The sequence below is a fragment of the Chamaea fasciata genome, unplaced genomic scaffold (genome assembly GCF_029207755.1).
Source record: "Chamaea fasciata isolate MVZ Bird 193981 ecotype frontalis unplaced genomic scaffold, bChaFas1.0.hap1 SCAF_1, whole genome shotgun sequence".
NCBI classification, from domain to species: domain Eukaryota; kingdom Metazoa; phylum Chordata; class Aves; order Passeriformes; family Sylviidae; genus Chamaea; species Chamaea fasciata.
This window is the reverse complement of record NW_027094086.1, coordinates 90,985,134-91,004,568: the sequence shown is the minus strand read 5'-3', so window position 1 is coordinate 91,004,568 and position 19,435 is coordinate 90,985,134. Positions and strand designations below refer to the sequence as shown.

General features: G+C 37.0%; 1 protein-coding gene and 1 long non-coding RNA gene across 4 annotated transcripts in view; one reads left to right on the top strand and one right to left on the bottom strand.

The window, feature by feature from the left end:
• Positions 1–159: 159 nt before the first annotated feature.
• LOC136292918 (uncharacterized) overlaps positions 160–19,435 on the top strand; it is a 22,567-nt gene continuing 3,291 nt past the window's right edge. Inside the window, exons 1-2 of the long non-coding RNA XR_010721998.1 lie at positions 160–637; positions 7,770–8,197. This is a non-coding gene — a long non-coding RNA (uncharacterized lncRNA). The remainder of the gene's footprint in view (positions 638–7,769; positions 8,198–19,435) is intronic.
• The window catches only part of KDM1B (lysine demethylase 1B), a 27,625-nt gene continuing 11,700 nt past the window's right edge, over positions 3,511–19,435 (bottom strand). For 2 of the 3 annotated variants that reach the window (XM_066189179.1, XM_066189162.1), the window contains 12 exons: positions 19,012–19,188; positions 18,063–18,137; positions 17,350–17,487; positions 15,721–15,892; positions 14,775–14,902; positions 13,223–13,354; positions 12,754–12,828; positions 11,761–11,877; positions 10,751–10,876; positions 9,124–9,246; positions 7,025–7,177; positions 3,511–6,467 (listed from right to left, as the gene is read on the bottom strand). In XM_066189179.1, coding sequence (XP_066045276.1) covers positions 6,384–6,467; positions 7,025–7,177; positions 9,124–9,246; positions 10,751–10,876; positions 11,761–11,877; positions 12,754–12,828; positions 13,223–13,354; positions 14,775–14,902; positions 15,721–15,892; positions 17,350–17,487; positions 18,063–18,137; positions 19,012–19,188 — 1,500 coding nt within the window. In that variant the 3' untranslated portion in view covers positions 3,511–6,383. The remainder of the gene's footprint in view (positions 6,468–7,024; positions 7,178–9,123; positions 9,247–10,750; positions 10,877–11,760; positions 11,878–12,753; positions 12,829–13,222; positions 13,355–14,774; positions 14,903–15,720; positions 15,893–17,349; positions 17,488–18,062; positions 18,138–19,011; positions 19,189–19,435) is intronic. The other variant, XM_066189170.1, reaches the window with a different exon arrangement.

Genomic DNA, 19,435 nt, shown 5'->3' with positions numbered 1-19,435 from the left:
ACAAGGTTGTTTGTCTTTATCTCATTTGCTAGAAAGTATTGGCTTCTCTACTTTAGAAGACACTTGCTAAAATGTATGTCCTCGCACCAGGATTTTATATCTTCTGTGAGGTTGATTTGTGTTTTGTTTTGGTTTTGGGGAGGGGGGGGGGGGGTTGTCTCTGAACAGTCTTAGCAGAAAGAACACTTCGTAATCTGCAATTAAAAACATCAGAAATTTCCAAGTCAGTCTTAAGAGCAGAAAGTTACTTGTATTAAGTTTTGATGTTTTACAAATACTTGAACTGCCTTTTGATTTTTATGTAAATGTACTAGCCAGTTTTAATTATATGGGTCAGGAAGTGTTTTTAAGATTCACAACTCCAAAGCAGAAACATTTTGAAATAGTTTAAATTCTAATGAAAACTTAGAAAAGGATAGCATACTTCTGTTTATTGTATATATGCATTAGTTGCCACTTCGGAATGGATATGAGCTTGACATCCTTCAAATGCTTTGTTTAAATCTCCTAACAACTCAGTCCTCGGCAGAGAAGAAAGGCCTGTTTCCTTGCTAATCCATACCAGTCTGGCTGCAGCTGATACAGGATTCCAGTTCTTTCTGCAACTGAGAGAAAGGCTGCAAGACAGTACTAAAAGGTAAAAAAAAAAGACCTGCTTATCCTGATGCTGTTGGATTAGAAGCACATCTGATCAAGGATCTAAATCCTGTTCGGAGAGTCTCAAAAAATAGAATGGCTTAACTGGATAAAAGATAACTGAATAAATTGTTCAGGTATGTACCTTCCAGATGCTTAAGGTAATGCCCTGACTGTTGTATTCTAGAGAAAAATAGTCCTAATATCTTGATTTGATTGCTTCCAGCATAATTCCTACAATCCAGTGTATTGGTTCCTCTTCAGTTAGGTTTTTGGTATTCAGTATTTTGGTAGGTGACTTGCAAAACCACAAGTTAATCTGAATGATTTGCAGGTATAAACAGCTGATCTTATGAGCACTTGTGGCAACAGTGTATGGAGCCTGTAGAAGGAAGATGGTGAGGGCTAGGTGGAAAGGAGATCAGCAATTTGGAGAAGAGGTTACGTGCATTTAGAGTTACGTGGTAACCCATAGTATAGTGGTCAGGCATGTCTAACCAAGGTGAAATTACAAAGACATAGCTGTAAATTCCATCCTGCTTTTTTCCAGAAGCTCTGGACTAACAGCCTTCTTGGACCTGAGCAAGCTCTTTATGCATCTCTGGTCTTTCTATGTTATCCTATTACAAGGCACATGACAAAGCAAGATCTAAAAATTGTCTGAGTTTATATTAGCCGCTGCTAAGCTTGAAAATAACCCTTTTGGAGGCCGGTACTTAATCCAGACAAACAAGGCCCCTGGCTGTCAGCATAGTGATTCTAATAAGGATTAGTATTAGCTCCTCTATTTCAGAGAGAGGATGCTCCATGACCACTTGGGCAGATCTAATCTTCCTTGTTTTCAAATCAGAAAGTTGACTAATACAGTAGCTTCAGCTGGACTAGATGAAAACATTCCTGAAATTACTTCAGGTGCTTGTTATTTAAAGAGAAGAGTGGAAAAATCTGTAAGATACCAGAATACTGTCTGCAAACTTGCAGTAAGAAATTTAGTAAAATAAATATTCCAGTTGCTGAGAAAATAAACATCTTGAACGCTGACAAGTGTGTTGTTTTCGTCCTGCAAAGAAATGTTGACTCTGCCTTTAAATTCAGAAGTATTTATTAAAGCAAGATGCTGGAAATTACAGGTCTTTAGGTTTATTCTTGACTTGCAGAAGAAATGGGCTGACTGAAATCTCATACAGGTTAACAAAAGCAGAAGCAGCATCCTGCTTCTGGGATGGAGTATCTCCACTGAGCAGTGAGGGTGGGGACAATGGTGTCTGGCCAAGCACCTTTGCCAAAAAGGGCCTGGGCAGGGGCAGATGGTTCCTGCAGATGCTCATTGAGGCCCTTCAGCAATGGGCCCTCCTGATAAGGAGCACCGACAGCACTCGGGGCTCTTGCAGCAAGTATGGGGCCAGCAGCTCAGCCGAGTGACTGGCGCCCTGTTCAGCAGCTGTGAGCTGGCCTCAGCAGCAGTGTCCAGCTGTGGGCTCCCTAGGGCAAGGCAAGCATGGACATCATGGAGCAAGTCCAGGGCAGGGGCACCAGGATGTTGAGGGGGCTGGAGCACAGGGTGGAGGAGGGAAGGCAGGGACAGCTGGGCCCGTTCAGCCTGCAGAAGAGACGGATGAAGGGAATCATCCTCCAGTCTGCAACTCCCAAATGGGAGAGTTTGGGAAAGGCAGGGCCAGGCTCTGCTTGGAGGTGCACAGGGCAAGCTGCCACCAGGGGAACTGCAGTTATTTGTTAGGGGAAGAAACATCACCATGTGGGTGGTCACAGAAAGGGGGCCTGGAGGAGCAGTGGAATCCCCATTGGTGGAGATGTTTGGGCATCAGCCTGGCAGGGGCCCAAGTAACCAGCTCCATGTTGGCCTTGTTCCAAGTAGCAGCTTTGGTACCAGATCCTTTCCAGAGTTTCTGGGTGTAAGAGGATGGCAGAGTGATGTAACTTGCCCTGCCTTTTCACTTGACCTCGTTCACTGGACTTCACTGTTTCTCTTATTTCTGATCTAAGTGTTAGACAACTGGGCCAAAAGGAAAAAAAGTACCCTTTGTTTTTTTGAAGGATTGTAATTTTTACGGGGACTATGATGAAATCTGCTGATTTGTACAATATGTTAAAAAGCAGTATTTCTATTTTAAAACTTGTTTTTCTTAAAATGAAGCAATCATTTTTCAAAAGCAGTATCAGATGTAATGAGTCGGCATTTGGAGAACAAAAGACATCTTCAGGATACAAAAGTATTACAGGGTTAGGGGAAAGCAGTGACTCTTGTCCCCACTAATGCTTTCCTGGTTCAGGCCTACATGTGGGTGAAATAACTTTCAAAGCAGTAGGAGTATTTTTCTCTGAAGGCAGCTGCTGTCAGACTTAGACTAAATGAACACCTAACCTCTTTTTCAGAACAATGTAGATAAGTGTCACTAGAATTTGTCAGTGTATTTGAACATTTTGAGTCTGTAGTCAGGCTTGCACCTGCTTATAGTGGTCTGTGATAGTACAAACCTTTCAGGACCACGGTCCTACAAAGTGTTAGCACTACAATTGTTCCACAAAAAGCATTAAATGGTTATTTGGTGATATTTTAAAAGTATGGGCCATGATTCTAAACAATTATAATTAGCTGAAATTTCCTCTGGCCTAAGGAAAATAACCTAACACAAATTTATGAGTTGCTTTGTAAAGCTTTGAGGCAGAAGACAGTGACTACAGTATTGTCCAAAGAACAGCACAGTTTGAACTTAGATAAGGCTGTAAAGCAGTACTTCCGAGGAATTATCTAGCTGTAAGAATATACTAAAATGAAATCTTGATATAAAATGCAATAAAAAAGTAGCTTAGCCACGAGTAAATTTAAAGAAAAAATCAACCACAACAGGGGTATCCCGTGGATAATTTCCAGTTTTATTCTGCTGCCATAACATAATCACACAGAAGAACTGAAGTATAACATCATGCTCTGCATTCAAATCATTTTAATAACATTTAAACAAACCTACTCAAAGAAAACATTCCCCAGTTCTTTATTTGAGGGAATAAATTAAACACAAAAGAAAAAATACATACATGCTTGAAATAAATTTTAACATAGATATTAAAAAAATTTTGGGCAACATTAAAGAATGAAGTCTCAGAACCAGCCTGATGTTTTAACGTATTTCAAATGAACGTAAATTAAAAGGGAACATACTTATTCATCTACTCCTCAAACTTCAGTGCAGCACAACACAGTTTAAGTGCCCTGGCACCAGAACAATGTACAAATAATTAGTAGACTAGACCATTGGTAAATTTATCACCAGTTTTTCTAATGCTGTAAGTGTGCATGATCTAAAGCCAAATGTGATAGTATTTCTTCGTGTCCATCTCTGGTGTCTAGAATACAGAGTTTATCTAGCTGCAAAGTTGTAGGTAAATTGAAAACCCCATGTACAAATTCCCAGATTGAATCAAGCATGTTCATACAAACTTTGGACTGGAGAAATGGATGCTGAGCTAAACTGTCCAGACCATTCCTACCTGAAATGTGACATGTTTGTACCTGTTACTAAGCTGACTGAAGTTTTTAAACAAGGTTAGCTGAAGCAGCCATTGAGTATAAGGTTTTGGGCTTGTAGTAATAAGCTTTTTTTTCCCACCACCAGAAGCTCCTCTCCTAGTAATTTGTCATACATTATAAAGTGGGAAAGAAACTTGCAACTCAAACATACATAGCTCTCAGTCTTTGCTAGTTATGCTGTAAGATGGTCTGTAATATATGAAATTAACAAAGTGCAAATGACTGCCAGAAGCAAAATTTGATGTCCTGATTTTTATCATCAGAAGGCTTTGTCTTGCTTCTTGCAGCCTTCAAATGGCAATTTAAAAATTGGAAATACTTTTAAACTGCACATACCAGCATTTATGTAAAAGAAAATTATGAACAGTTACAGTCTTCCTATTAGTCCTTATAACTCAGCTTTAAGAAGCAGAACAGAATATATATCTGAAAAACATCTAGTTATATAAACATCTTCACCTTGTAAATTAGAGATTAAATAAAGGGTTTTTTAAATATCATACCTACTCTAAAAACAAAATATTACGTATTTGAAAAGAAGAATTGCATTTATTCAGTAGGACCCTGGTGGTATTCAAAGGCAGGTTGGAAAGGCCTTGAACAGCCTGGTCTAGAATGAGGTGTCTCTGCCCATGACAGGAGGTGTTGGGACTAAGATGATTGTTAAGGTCTATTCCAACCCCATAAAAATCTATGGTTTTTCTTAAGGTTGCCTGTTGTTTATTTCCAAGGATGCAGCTTTAAGGAAATAAGCACTGTAAGTCAAAAATATTTGCTGTGTCATTCTTAAATGATGGGATTTGCATGAGAATGGGGCAGGACAGACTAAGTGCTTATGTTCATGTCAGAAATCATGACATCTATGCCGCCAAGTTACAGAGAAGGTATGGGGGAAGAGATCTAAAAGTGGATTTAATTTTTTGTTGTTGTTGTTGGGTTTTTTTGTGTGTGTGTGTGGTTTTTTGGTTTTTTTTGTTAATAGCAGTATAGTGGAACAGTATGACAATAGGTATCCCAGTTACATCTCTCTTATTTCTGTTGAAAAATATTTTCCTCCCTGTCCCATGAAAAAGCTACTAGATAGATGTAAAGCCCTTACTGAATTACTCTCTCAAGTTGTTTTTAATAATACTTTCATAATAAAAGAAAAAAAAAAAACCTTCAAGTCAAAGTGCAAGCCACCTTGTTTCAGCCCTTCACAAGAGTCTTAATATTTTTCCTTATTCATCTTCAGTTATTTTTTAATATAAAAGTTGAATAAGCTATTAGGAACTTAAAGTCCTGCAACTCCCCACTGTACAGTCATATCAGCAGATACTTCTTCTGTTTAGCCCAAAGGAATCTGGAAGTTTGTCTTTAAAATAATCATAGCAATATGGTATTTTTAAGCTGTCCTGTTTCTACAGAAGCAATGAGCAAATCTAAACTCTTAGCCTATTATTGTAACAAGAATTTCTCTCAATAAGTAGCAAAGATATTTCAAAGGGGTTTTTTTAAGTAATGTAAAAGTTAATTTTTCAAGTTTTGATTAGCTACAATAACCTTTCTATGATTGCACTGTAAACTGTTCCAACTCTCTTATTTAAAGGAACAAACTTCATATCCCAAAGCCCACTTAGTGGATGCTAAGAATATGAAAAAATATTATAGAAAAGGTTATTGATTGCAAGTGGGAAAAGTGATAGTTGAGCTCCTTCCTACATTAATCCTAGAATTTTTCTAGGCTATTCAGGCTCTTGGAAGCCAGTTTGAACTCCTATGAGCATAATCAACCTGAGAAGCACAGTTAGTGGAAAATTCCCATATAATTACTAACTGCCAGCATTTTTAATGCTGTGTGTTAACTTAGTCTTGTTTTAATCTGACCTTCTGAAATGAAGGTTCACAATACCATGACTTGAGCCATACAGAAGAGGACTCTTGACAAAAGTTCTCTCAGTTAAGCTGTGGCCAGCGATTCCAATGTCACTCCTGCTAGTAATACCTTAGCTGGAAAAAAGCCCCAAACGACATGTATCATCAGGGCTTAAAAATGGGGTGGGGTAGAAAGAGGAAAAGGAAGATGAAGATTTTATCTTCAGGTACCATATACTATTCAAGTACCACGTAGGAAAAAGGCAGCAATAGGAAACTTGAAGATACTTTTTACCCACAGAAATCAATTAAAAATATATCTATAAACACAAAATTTCAGCACTTAAAATGCTGCTATTTTGCTGGCTTCTCGAACCCCACTCAAGTAAGCTCCTGTAACAGTCTGAGGAAAGTGCCTATTTGTGGCCTGTATAAAGAAAAAAGAGAAAAGAAAAAAAGTCAACTGTTTCTAAAACTAATACTACAGGATTTCAGTTTATAACATCCATTTTGTTTTCCTTAAGCATATACCTACATTTTTAACAGCCATGGAAAACTCCTTAGAAAGACCATTAAAGGAAGCACTTAAGATTTTTAGCAACTTCAAAATTTGCAAGCAAGTCAACTACAAAAGCAGCAGTCTGTTCTGCTATCTGCAGTTTAGTGGGGCAGGTTAAGTTTCGCCCCAGTACAGAATGCACCTACACCATCATGGTGCATTTGTTATGTTACCAAAAAGTGGAGTAACAGAAAGACAAATTTGACAAAAAATGCATTTTACTTCTGACCTGAAATATTTGGCAGACTCCCCATGCCCAGTAATAATATGAATAAGAGAGGGTTCTGTGTCAAGATTCATTAGCATATTTATATAACAATATTTATATATTACCTCTGCATTAATGGTGTTGGGTAGCAAGAGATGATCTTCCATAAGATCATCTCCTCCCAGTAGCCTTAATTAACGGTAACAAAGATACTTACCTCACCAGCAAAAAAAACTTTTCCTTGTATGTCTTCAGCTATCATGTCATAAGCTTCGCCGCTGCCCCCTGTTTTTACAAAACTGTATGCCATCTGCAGCCAAGGGTCATTGCTCCATCGAGTAACAAAAAACTTCACTGGGTCAGGAACCTCCTGCATAACCAAAATAAGTTAAACATTGCAAAGAAAAGTTCAGAGTTGCACAGCTTTTTCTCGGTTTCTAGTAATCTTTAGAGTATTTAGTATTTTTAAGATACAGATTAGATTACATTTCAGAATTAAATTCCTAACTTTTTTTTATTATAGTATTAACCACAAAGATAATTTTGTTTGCTAGACTCGCCTGATGCCTGAAACATCACAGTTGCACGATTCTGAATGCAACAGATCTGCATATTGTAATACACCTTGAAGTACACAAGAAAAAAAATTTCCCTCAAAATGCATACACACATGCTCTTGTAATCCAACGTAATACTGATATTGTTCAACATGTTTGTATGTATAATGTAAGCAATTTTTGTCTTCGTTAGGCATAATGCTTGTTACATCTAGCTTGTTAAATCTCAAAATTTAATTTTCATTTTGGGGATAATTTTATTCCAATGGATAAATAAGATTACTTATCTAAGATCAGAAAATATCCTGTCTTGAAAACTAGGTTCAGGGAGAAAACAAAAACCAGGATGTCAGGATCTGGCTGAGCCACAACAAGTAATCACGTTTATTCTTTGTCACATTGCAGCATGCAAATTCCACAGATTTCTACCAGAAAGAGTCTGAATAACACTTGTATGAAGGCTTAGTCAACTGCAGCTGTGTCTTGCTCTGGAGGAGCTCATGACAAGTAAACAGAAGCAGCTCTGGTTGTCTCTTGCACAACATCTGGTATCAACAAATAAATTCCATTCAGGCAGCACATGAGAAACTCAAGCTCAAGTGATCAAGACAAGGACCAGCCAAATATGACAAGTTGTATGGATGTCCCAGAAGTAGCTCTGGCACACCCCTGAAGCTATCTTGTCTTTGAAAATCCCACTGCATCGTCCTCAGGTGACTGAAATCTACAACTGCTGTAAACCATGGAGACAGCTGTGAAAATTACTCTTCTGGACCAGAGTGGCACTGAAACTGAAGACCCATCTGCTACATTTTCATGTGATCAAGATACAGGTATGTGACCTTCCACTGCATGTGGTTCTAGTAACAATAACGCCATTACCAAACGTGTGTTTCTAAGAATTGTTGAGTTTTCAGATACTGTTGTTCTTCCAAGATCTTTAATCCTAGCATTTGAACCATCAGTAAAGCTTGAGAGATCAACCCTGAACATAATCATTCCTGGTCTCAAAACTGTTCCAAGTAAATTAATTGAGACATTATTGTCTCTAGAGTGGAATGCAAATAACATTGCTAAGTGATAGTGTTTTGCTTTCCCCAGATTTCCCTGATTTTCCTATTAGTTTTTATCCTAGTGATGATCTATGCGAAGGAAAAAAGAAACTTTTATCTAGTATTTTTTTACATTCAGGATGTAGGCCCCATGCTAGATCATTTTGCCCTTACCTCCACCCCAAGATGGCTGAGAAAGGGTTGTTAGTTAGTAGAAGAGAAATGGATTGGATTGGATGTGTTGTAATTTCAGTTGCCTTGGCATGGGGGAGGTCAGAAATCAATCAAATTCATCTAGCTTATAGATCTTATCACATGTTTTCTGGTCATCACAGTGGTGATGACCAGAAAAAAAAAAGTGACAACTAAGTAAGAAGTATGTCTTGTGTTACCTGCCTAAAGTACAGTTTTAATTAATTTAGCTTTTTAAAAGCATTTTAAAGGATAATAGTTCATTTGTATTTTTCAGTTATATATTACTGTCCTTCATAGAGATATAAGATATTTCAATATTCATTTTTCACACAAGAGACCAAAAATTATGATTTTAAGTGTGTCTCAAAGAAAACCTATTCCCTGAAACTGACAAAAAAAGAAAAATAGTTTTAAATGTCAAAGGTCTGCCTATCCATCATGAAGTACTACACTTGAAACCTTTATTCTGCTGACAAGTTAATTCATCTCTTAATAAAAGAGGTTTCTCTTACCTGCTCCTTAAACAGCTCTCGGAGTACAGTCATACACTGTTGCAGTACTTGCTGATCATCTAAATTCTTAATGGTTGTCACAGCATCTCCAGTGACAACTGACATTAAAATGCTTTCTTTGCCCTAAAAACAAGACCTTATTAAGTATTTAATAAACAGTCTCTTTTAATTGGTATTGCAAAGATATTTTCAGCTGCAAAGCAATTGTTGTTCTAGAGAAAAGTGGGTTTGATTCCTTGGAACAAAGGGTGCATATTCTACAGTATTTATGCTCAAATTACTACATCTTCTTACGTTTTGTTCACAGATCTGTTACAGTCAGCCCCTTTTACAACTTGCTGAATTCGGTGAAAACTTCCTATCTACCTACTTAAAGGCTGTAGCTCCAAAAACTTACATTGATAGTGGTATTCTTTGTGCACCCTCGTAAGCTTCAGTTTTGTGTCAAACTTTCACCTCAGCTGTACTCCATTTTCAAAATGTGGTGACAGAGAGAGTCTATTTAAATACTAGTTAAATGTGTTTTTGATTAGACCAATACTAGATTTTTACCAGCAGATTTTGGACCAAGAAATGAAAGGTCACATCTACTGGTATTTCCTTCCACTTCATGACATCTGCTACCATGCAGAAGTTTTGGAAGTGAAGTGGTGAGTAGAGAAGAGCACACAGGTTCTCAGTGCCTTTAAAGAACTCCACCTCTCTTGTTTGTGTAAGGCAGTAATTCTTCTGTTACTAACTTTAATAACTAGTCAAGAGTAACTATTAAGCAAAATCAGCATTAAATTTAGGGTCTCTGGACAGCACCAGCACACTGAACCTCTTGTAACATGAGCTTAAGAGTACTGAAGAGAACTCATTTAAGCAAAGTTGTATACAAGCACAAATCAGACAGTAACAGAGCATATATGTCACAGGATGGTTTCCTTTTGGAGTAAGACATCAGGTTACAAAATGGCCTTTTAATTGCTGCCAAATAGTAAGCAGCAGTTGTTGTAAAAGTATGAAGAGAGAGAATAAAAATGTGTAATGTGTCTGCTTGGAACTGACAGGGAAGAGAAAGATGATGTCAATCCACTGGTTTGAATTTGCTTTGCAATTCATGAGTATGAGACTGACCTTAAAGATCTCAGTTTCACACAGAACTTGGTGTTTGTCTTTTCTTCTGCTATTCCAAATAGTTATTCAGACTACTGCAAGCCAGTAAGCATTAGTAAGTCGACATGATCTTTTTAACTGTGTTTTTAGCTGATGTAATAAGGGAGCAGAGGTCCTAAACTGGAAGTGACTAGTAGCCTTTTTCCCACATTAGTAAGTTTATCAGTAAGGCATTACAGCTTTGTCTTCAGCAGAAATTGAGAACATTTGCTTTATCGTCAAATATGGAGAATACTTGCTTGTATATTAGTCTGTATCAAAACAATAGAAAACATTCCCATTTATTACTACAAAATATTGATGAGCTTTATCTTGATAAATAACACTGTTTCCACTGCTTTTAACAGTTGCAGATCGGGGGAGGAGAGGGGGATGAAGAAAAATTTTGTTGTTCAGTAATTATTGCACCTAGATTTCAAACTGAATTTATGAACAGGCAAAGAGAAAATACAGTTGGCATGTACCATACCTCTGGATCCATGTCATAGAAGACACTAAAGAGCCCACGTTGGCTGGAATTGGGTGGAACATGACCAAAAAAATCAGCTCCTTGAATTTTACTATCCCAAAATCTATATGGAAACTGCAAGGCAATCTAGAAAGATATAGAAAAATGGAATTTAAGCATTTCGTACCACAAAACTCATAACAGGATATGGGATATGTTCTTCTAATACATTTTCCTGTTTCTATTCATTTAGACACAGCTCTACCTATGAGTGGGTCTCAACAGATAATATATGAACCTGTCCTTCAAAGGGGACAGCTAATTAAAAAAAAAAAAAAAAAAAAAAAAAAAAAAAAAAAAAAAAGCTCATGTCATAAATTGCAAATGCACAGAATATCAAATCCACAATGGAAGTAATTGTGTAAAATGCTCAAGAAATTCAGCAGATTTTTTTTTTAAAACCTAATGTATAACTTAAATGAGTGTCATCCTGTATTTGGAGTTTCTTAATCTTGTCTTTAAATTTCAACATTCTTATAATCCTATTTCTGGCATTACTTTGTCACTGTTTTGTTCTAAGCACACGTCTTTCTGGGGAGCTTTTCAGGAGAGGCTGTTTTTTTGTATTGGGAAAGAGTAGGAGATTTTACACTGGTCAAACACACAACTTCCAGTATTTTTCACAAATACTTTGTGAATTTACTAGGTCAAAATGACCTGAAATAAAAACCTTATTGGAATTCAGGAAGATCCAAGACCATAATGAATCAAAATCAGGCACAAAATGTTTAAGCCATATAATTCTTATGTGGACAGTTTCTTTTAAAACACCATTAAGTTGTGAAATCTAAGAAACAGAAATACATGTGATCCCCGAGAACATTTTGCTCTCCTGGCCTACTGTATACAAGTAAAACATACGTGTATGTTTATGCATCATAAACCCTGATAAATACACTGCAAAAGCAACAAGGACAAAGCAGCCAATGTTTCTATGAAAAGAATATTAAAGATAATACGAAATCACTTACTTTCTCAATTACTCCTGCTCCCAAACTATTAATGGCTTTAATTTTTTTTTCTGACAGTGGAGGATTAAACTGAATGGCATTTTTCTGAAGAAGGGCCAGTGGTACAGTCACTAATACCTGAAAGAAATAGCTACAATCACAACAATACCAAAACCTGAATACAGCACCTAAACCTCCCAGCATCCTCCTAACTATCTTGGATTATGCTTGTAGGATGCAGCATAATAACGCACCAGGCATTTCTAGATGAGTGTCTGGTTTTAGTTGCCATTAATGGGAAACACATGCCTTACATTCTGGTGAGAACAGATCACACAGTTCACTGATTTCAAGTCATAGTCTGTTGAACTGCTTGTATCACAGTGGCTAACCATGCTACCAGTACTTCAGTAAATGATGTAGTCAATAACTCTCAGATTAACAAAACTGTCTGTTTGAAATGAGAGATAGATAGGTTTGGTTTTGTTTGAATTTCTTCAGAGATTCTGTCTCTTTAAAATGCACTCAATAACACTGTTGATGTCAATCCAATCTTTAACAAGTTATATACCATTTTAAAAATTACTGAAAGCTAAATTACTCAGCATGAAGAAGATGGGGATACAGAGAATAAGAGAAACTGAGAAATACAGGTTTTCAGATCCTGGAAATTTTAACAGGATACACATGCTAAATGGGGTAAAGCTGAGCAGGAAATGGAACTAGGTAATATAAATGTCACTTGAAAGACCAGATAAAAATCTATTTACTTCACATTTTTAATACTACCATTTATAGTCCTTAGTTTTTCAAATCAAGTCATACTCAAATCTCAAGCACGCTTGCCAAAAATTGGGCTCTAGGGCACCCAAATAAAGGCCACTAAAATACATGGGTATTCATCTTTGAATGGGGAGAAAATGGACTAAATAGTCTTTCCGAGAGAAAGAAAAGAAATAAAGGATATATACTGTGTGTCTTCTAAAATTCTTAGTCTTGAAGCATACTTGGTACCTTTTGTGTTGTCCACACTGTTCCATCTGTAGTAGTGACCTGCACTTCTTCACCAGAATAGTCAATACTCTGAACCTATTGAAAGATACATTGAGAGACTGTACTACAAAATGTACATATGCAATGCAAATTCCAGCAAGAATAGCTAAAATATCACTGGTCAGCAATATAGAAAGTGAGTAACACAAATTTGCAGAGAAATCCTGAAAGACAAAAAATTGCGTCCATGAAGCTGAAAAAGAAAAATCATCATGATTCTAACATGTAAGATCATAATATCATAATATTTAAGTACTGATAGTCCTCAGGGAGAATTTCAGAATGTTGAAGTTGTCCTCTTGGGTTTTTTTTGAAGACCAATTGAAACGGTCACAGCACAGATTTGCCTAGTCCCAAAGAATACAAATATATGACTGGGGGTTTCAAAGCAATCCAAAACAGGCACTGCATCAACGTTTTCCAGACTCACTGGGAAATTCAGCCGGATGTCCAGCCCTTCTGCCAACTTATCAATCACAGTTGAATATCCCACAGTTAGAAGAGTGTGATCTCCAGCAAACTGGGCAAAAAATTCATTGTGGTCCCATGAGCGTGCAGATACCTGTGGACAGAACATAACTGGCTGTTTCTACTGGTGAGGGGACATGGGTACCCTGAAAAGTTCCACAGTTTAGAAGCCACCCTAGCCCCTTTGCAACTGGAAAAAAAAAGTGTATCCCCAGAATTTATTGCAATGCTGACAAAATCAAAATGCTTGTTTACCTAATGCTAGTACATAACATATGTATTGCTGGATTAAGAAAACTCATAACATGGGTTGGTCACTAGCAGGGAATTTATGGTTCTGCATAGTAGAGAAAACAAACAAAAATCCAGGTGAATTGCAGTGTATTTATATCAGTTGTCTGTATCTAGCAAAGTAATCAGATTTTACAGCCTTAGGACTTAATATGAAATTGCTAACATGAAGGGGAAAATAAGACACAAAAAAACCCCAACTCAGTGGAATTTTTGTGTCACTTTGGAGGTTGTTCCATGATACCTTTCATTGACCTTGTTCCCCAGCCCCTGCAACCTTATAGTTAATAAAACAGTGGTATTTGCACTAAGCAATTGCCACTGAGCAGTGAAAAATCTGAAACAATTCTCAAACTACTATTCAAATGTCAAGTCCTATCATCGCAGATGCATGAAATCAATCATATTTTGATTTTAAAATTGAAGGTAAGGTAGATTTTTGCATCTTTCTTAATTCCCCTGGGCACTCATGGAATATGGAAACTTGACCTATCAATATATTTTCCAGTGACTGCTCTGGTATAGCATTGTCTTGCAGATTTTTGTTATGTTCTTGTGCACTTCTCAGTTCAGATTTGTGCATCTACACATACCAGTCCCACTGCTGTAGTACAATTGACACTAAATCTCTTTAAATGTAGCAACAGGACAGAGTAAGCAATCCACTGCCAACAATATGATACTTTTGTGTTTCCTGGAGCTGCTTGGGTAAAACTGAAGTCAGGAGGGCAGCCAAGTATCATGTAGCCAAGAGACCACCTAGGACTGGTGAACTGGGGCTCACCGCTAGGGGGTTGTAACACTTCAGGAGTCAAATGCATGTATTCTCAAGATATGTAGCGGGGTAGAGAATTACCTCAGCTTCTAAACAGAACTGAGAAGCAGTAGTCACACCCAGCATCTGAGGAGGAGTAACTCTCCTGTGAATCACATCACCCAGCATCTCAGCAAAATGCCCAGTTCCCTTCTAAACATCTACTCTCAACTTCTACTTAAAGAGCATCTTACTGGAAGCACGTCAGGAACTCCCATCAGATTAAACATGGTAGTGTTGGAGTCAGTGTCTCAGTGCTTTCAAACAACAGGTTATGGGTATAGGAATAGTCAGGATAACTGATTCTTCATCTAGGGCCATAGAATGGATCAGGTGATTTGTCAGTGTTCCTTCCAACTCTGTCTTCTGTGAAGCTCAGTCACTTCAAAACACAGCTGTCAAAACTCACCTGAGAGAGATTGCTGCCGCAGGCATATTCCAAATTACTGAGATGGAACTGTAGTACTTTTTCTTCCAGCTCACTGAACTGGATACCAGACTCCTGAATAAAGGCTTTATAGATCTCCTGTATTTTTTCTGTGAAAGAACACATTTAAAATAAGAATATATGACAATATGTAAGAAGTGCTACTGCATTTCAACATGCTGTTCCCTGGATCACAAGATTTTCATGCTTATTGCTAATTTGTACCAAGATCTTCTCATAGAAAAAAACCCAAACCCACAAAACTGCAAGATCTTTCCAGTGATGGAGTACAACTTTGTTGTTTACTCATACGTTTCTGCGTAAGACAGAAGAGAAATCAATTGTTTAGCTATCATCAATATACAGTTGAAGATTTCTGAAAGGTAAAATACACATTAAGATAATGGAGGATCCTTGCAAATAAATCCTGATTAACTTTTACAAAATCGAAGAACTGAGAAATTTGATCTAGGGTTCACTGAAGAACATAGGGGTTATTAATTCTGTCTTACAGAATCCATGCTGAAGAGATTTGAGAGACAGACATTTCTGAGCAAGTTTATTTTTTGCTGTTGAATTTACAAGCTGTAAATGTGGTGGGAGATGTTACCCATGGAGATGGGACTATTTTTGCCAGCAGAAGTCTTTGATCAGGCTCTTTTTCAGGCAGATTAGTCAAAAAGTATAAGAGCTAAATCTAGCTATGACCTGCTTCAGCCAGAAGCAAGTCTTTTGAACTGCCAATGACACTAGTTATACTGAAAAAGCTACCTCATGAAAACAAGGTACAATATCAGAAATATCTGTTGGATTTAAGTTCAGATGGACAGGCATACACTTCTAGTAACATCTGATGTAAGAGCCAATTTAATATAGAACTTTATGAATACAGCCAACATCTTCACTTTGCAATACATGTCTCACTTACCACCAAGAGGAACATCTTGATGTTGGGTTTTATCTTTTCTCCACTCAGAGACAACATCTAGGATGGCATTGAAATGAAAGTCCATACGTTTATCAATAGTGGGATCTGTTATCCTTCCACCTTCCTGGATCAAGTCACATTTCTCCCCTAGTTTGTGCATTTTAATGCCAAGCTTAAGAAAAAGACATTTTATTGCTTTTTTAAGTATGGAAAAACTACAGCACCCAGCCTGCTCAAAGTTGTTTAACCTAAGGTGAATGCCTCACGTTTAAGTGATACCATTTAAAAAACATCAACAACTTTAGTCAGAGTAACTCTTGCACTCTTCAGACTGGAATACCAAAAATCCTTCTATCTGTTAATTGTCCACAAATTGGTTTTTTCCCACTTTCCATCCTTTCCTTTATTGGGGATTCACAGAAACCTCCTCTGCAGCTTTCCTGTCAGGCAAGGGCTAGTACAGAAATTTAGAGTCTGGTAATGAAACGTGATGAACCAGTCTCCTTTATTTCTACCTCAATTTATTTTCTAAGTCACAATTAAAATCAGTTACTTTCTACAGCTTTCTGGTGTCTGAGGCCTGAACAGTTCCCTGAATTCAGGAATTGACAGGATATTGCTTGCCAGTTACCACCAATGTTATTAATAACCAAGCAAAGAAAGAAATTATTTGGAATTAAACCTTGCTTTGCTTGTCCAACCTGCATCGAAAACACAACAGAGCTAAATTTAAATAAAGAAGGTTTTGCATTCTACAGAGTCAATCCGGAAAAAAATAGCACAAATATGGTGCTAATTTCTTCCTACGGCCTTGTTACTTAGGGCATGCTCCAGTGTTTTTCACATATCCTCACATCTCTCTAGGCTGTTGGTCACCACTGCAGATCTTAAAGATACAGCTGTACTTTCAATGAAAAATTACATTAAATGACCACAAAGGGATGAGTATCTGAAGTGTATCCAGAAGTCATTGTTCCCCATTTCATAAATAAAACATGTTTTTTTAAAAAAACTAGAATTTCTCCATGGTTCTATAGGGCACTAAACAATTTAAATGGCATGGGCTGAATTTGCACAGGTCTCTGAGCAAAACCCATGCTCAGGTTCCACATGGAAAAATTCAGATTCCTGCCTCCAAAAAACCTAAACCAAACTAGCAAGTAATAAGAATTTTTAAAGAAATTGAACCTCAGCATGTTTGCATCAGTAGCAATTCAGTTGTTAGACATGCTAATCTTAACTTATGCAGAATTTAACAAATATCCAGAGGCAACAAAGGCAAATTCAAAAAGAAGCAGTAGCCTGCCACAGTAAAGCCCTTCTCAGCCCTAAGCTGCTAGGGACCTTTTATGTTACTATCTCTAGAAAAGAGGAAAAAAGTAGTTTCTTCTGGTTCTGAAGCTGGAGCCACCATGTTTTTCCTTACATAATGTGCCTGAAACCATTCTACAGCCCTTCTCTATTCCCAACTGTTATCAAAGATATATTAGCAACATGGAGTTTACTTACAATGCAGAACAGGATTTTAATCATGTCACAAGAAAAGGACTCCCACCCTTACCCAGCCATCTGAGCCTGGCTTTAACAAGTTTTTCACTAGTGATAATCATGACCACTGCAGGAACCCACTTGCTCACACATTAGTGCCATTGGGTTGTTGACACATCCATTGACGATTTGTGCGCCTCTTCCAACAGTGACTCCTGTGAATGTCTTATCATCCCACACTCGGCCACCAATTCTGTCTTTAGCTTCTAAGACAATGACCTGTGGCAAAATGCAGCTTAGTAAATTGGAAGATTTTATTCTACTAAACATATCTGCTCAACTCCAGAGCAAAGGAGAAAACAAAACACAAACCCACCCCCACTACCAAGCAATCCAGCAATCTTAACGCTTTTTTTCATTTCTCGATTATTTGTAGTTAATTTATGCAGTGAAATCATCTTAGAAAGGTTACACTTTGGGATACACATGTACAAATATAACTGTTACTTTAGAAACAACCCTAACAAAAATAAGCCTTCTTTTTAAAAAAAGCTGAAGATTTATTCAGGAAATCTCAAAATTGGAGTTTAAGGCATACTGCAAGCTATTAAACACAATGATCTGGCTGCAGCGTCTATACAAAACATATATGTTGCATGCTGTTTAATTTTAGATACAAATAAATGCTGGTTTTAAATAGCAGGTTTACTCAGTAAAACCCCAGATTTCACAAATTAATTAGGATGCCCTATACATACATGTTTGAAACTACAATGTATGCTTTTTGATGAACAACACTTTTCAAAGCAGAGGAAGTCTGATTTTTTAAAGTAATGTACTCTAAAGCTTCTTACCTTAATTCCAAAGTTGTGCAGTTGTCGGGCTGCTGCTAATCCTGCTGCACCAGCCCCAACAATAATGACAGATTTCTAAGAAATATTAAAATATTTAAGTAAAAATAGTTAGAAATAAAAATTGTAATTGCACTCTCATTTGCTAAAGGTAAAAATGTTTGTAGGTTTCAGAAGTCTACACTCTCTTATCTAAAGTAAACTGTGATAACTTTTAAAGATGGCAGTGCATTTAATATAGAAAAAAGATCAGTGGTAGTTTTGAAAATAGTTGAAGTTTTTAAGGACTTTAAAAGAAGATGTCTCCATTTCTTTTAACATTTCTTTACTGATAACTTTCTGAAGTTATCAGTAACAAAACTAGGAATCTAATTGAATTGATCAGACAAGAAACATACTTACTTTGTAAAGATTTCAATGATAGATTGGGTTGACCAGTAAAAACTATTCTATAAATTTAAAACACCTACAAATACACTTTCCAAACATGACTTAGAATTTCTAGGAGATATTCTGTTACAGAATACATTAATAAGTTTTGGGTGATATCTAACAACTTGCTAGTCATAAACATGTTCCCTTTTAATCACAGTTCTTGCAAACTAATATGGAATAGCAGTTTCCTCACCTATGGAAACAGAGGTGTATTATAGGAGCCACAGAACCTGTATATCTTTCACACAGTTGCCATCCATTTGAACAGCACATGGGAAGCACAAATCCATGGGAATGAATTCCATAGATTTTAGTGGGGAAAAATGTTTTTTGAAGGATTCTAATTTATGTAGTTTCTGCACCCACTGAAGGCATAAGAGAACAATGTTAAAAGCCACTTTACCTATCATTCCATCCACTTTTGTAAATGAGCCAAAACTCCAGAACTAAAAAAATTATTGCATGCACTATGTAGTTTTATAGCACTAATAATGTAGGGATTATTACAGCAACTTACATTGTGGTATTCCTTAGGAAGAAGGTACTGGTCAGAACTGACCGACAAAATCCCTGTATTAATTAACCCTTTCCTTGTCATAAAATACAGGATTCTCTCCATTTCCTGTACACAACGGATCCGCACAAGCCCCCGAACAATTATATGGTGGATACATTTTTGAGGGGTCAGAGCCTCCTGCAAAAGAGAAAGAAAGAACAGAAAATGCTGATTTTCTAATATTCCGTTTATTCATATGTTTACGTCGTATTTAAACTGTATTAAACTAAACGGCAAAAATAACTCAGGCTTCTGAGAGCATTTTAAAAGAATTTTTGTGGAAATTTCTTGTTAGAAAGCTTTACACAGTAAGGTAACAATTTATTAAGCAAGATTAGCATGGAATAAAACCAAATGAGTCTACAAGAGACTTTGATAACTCCAT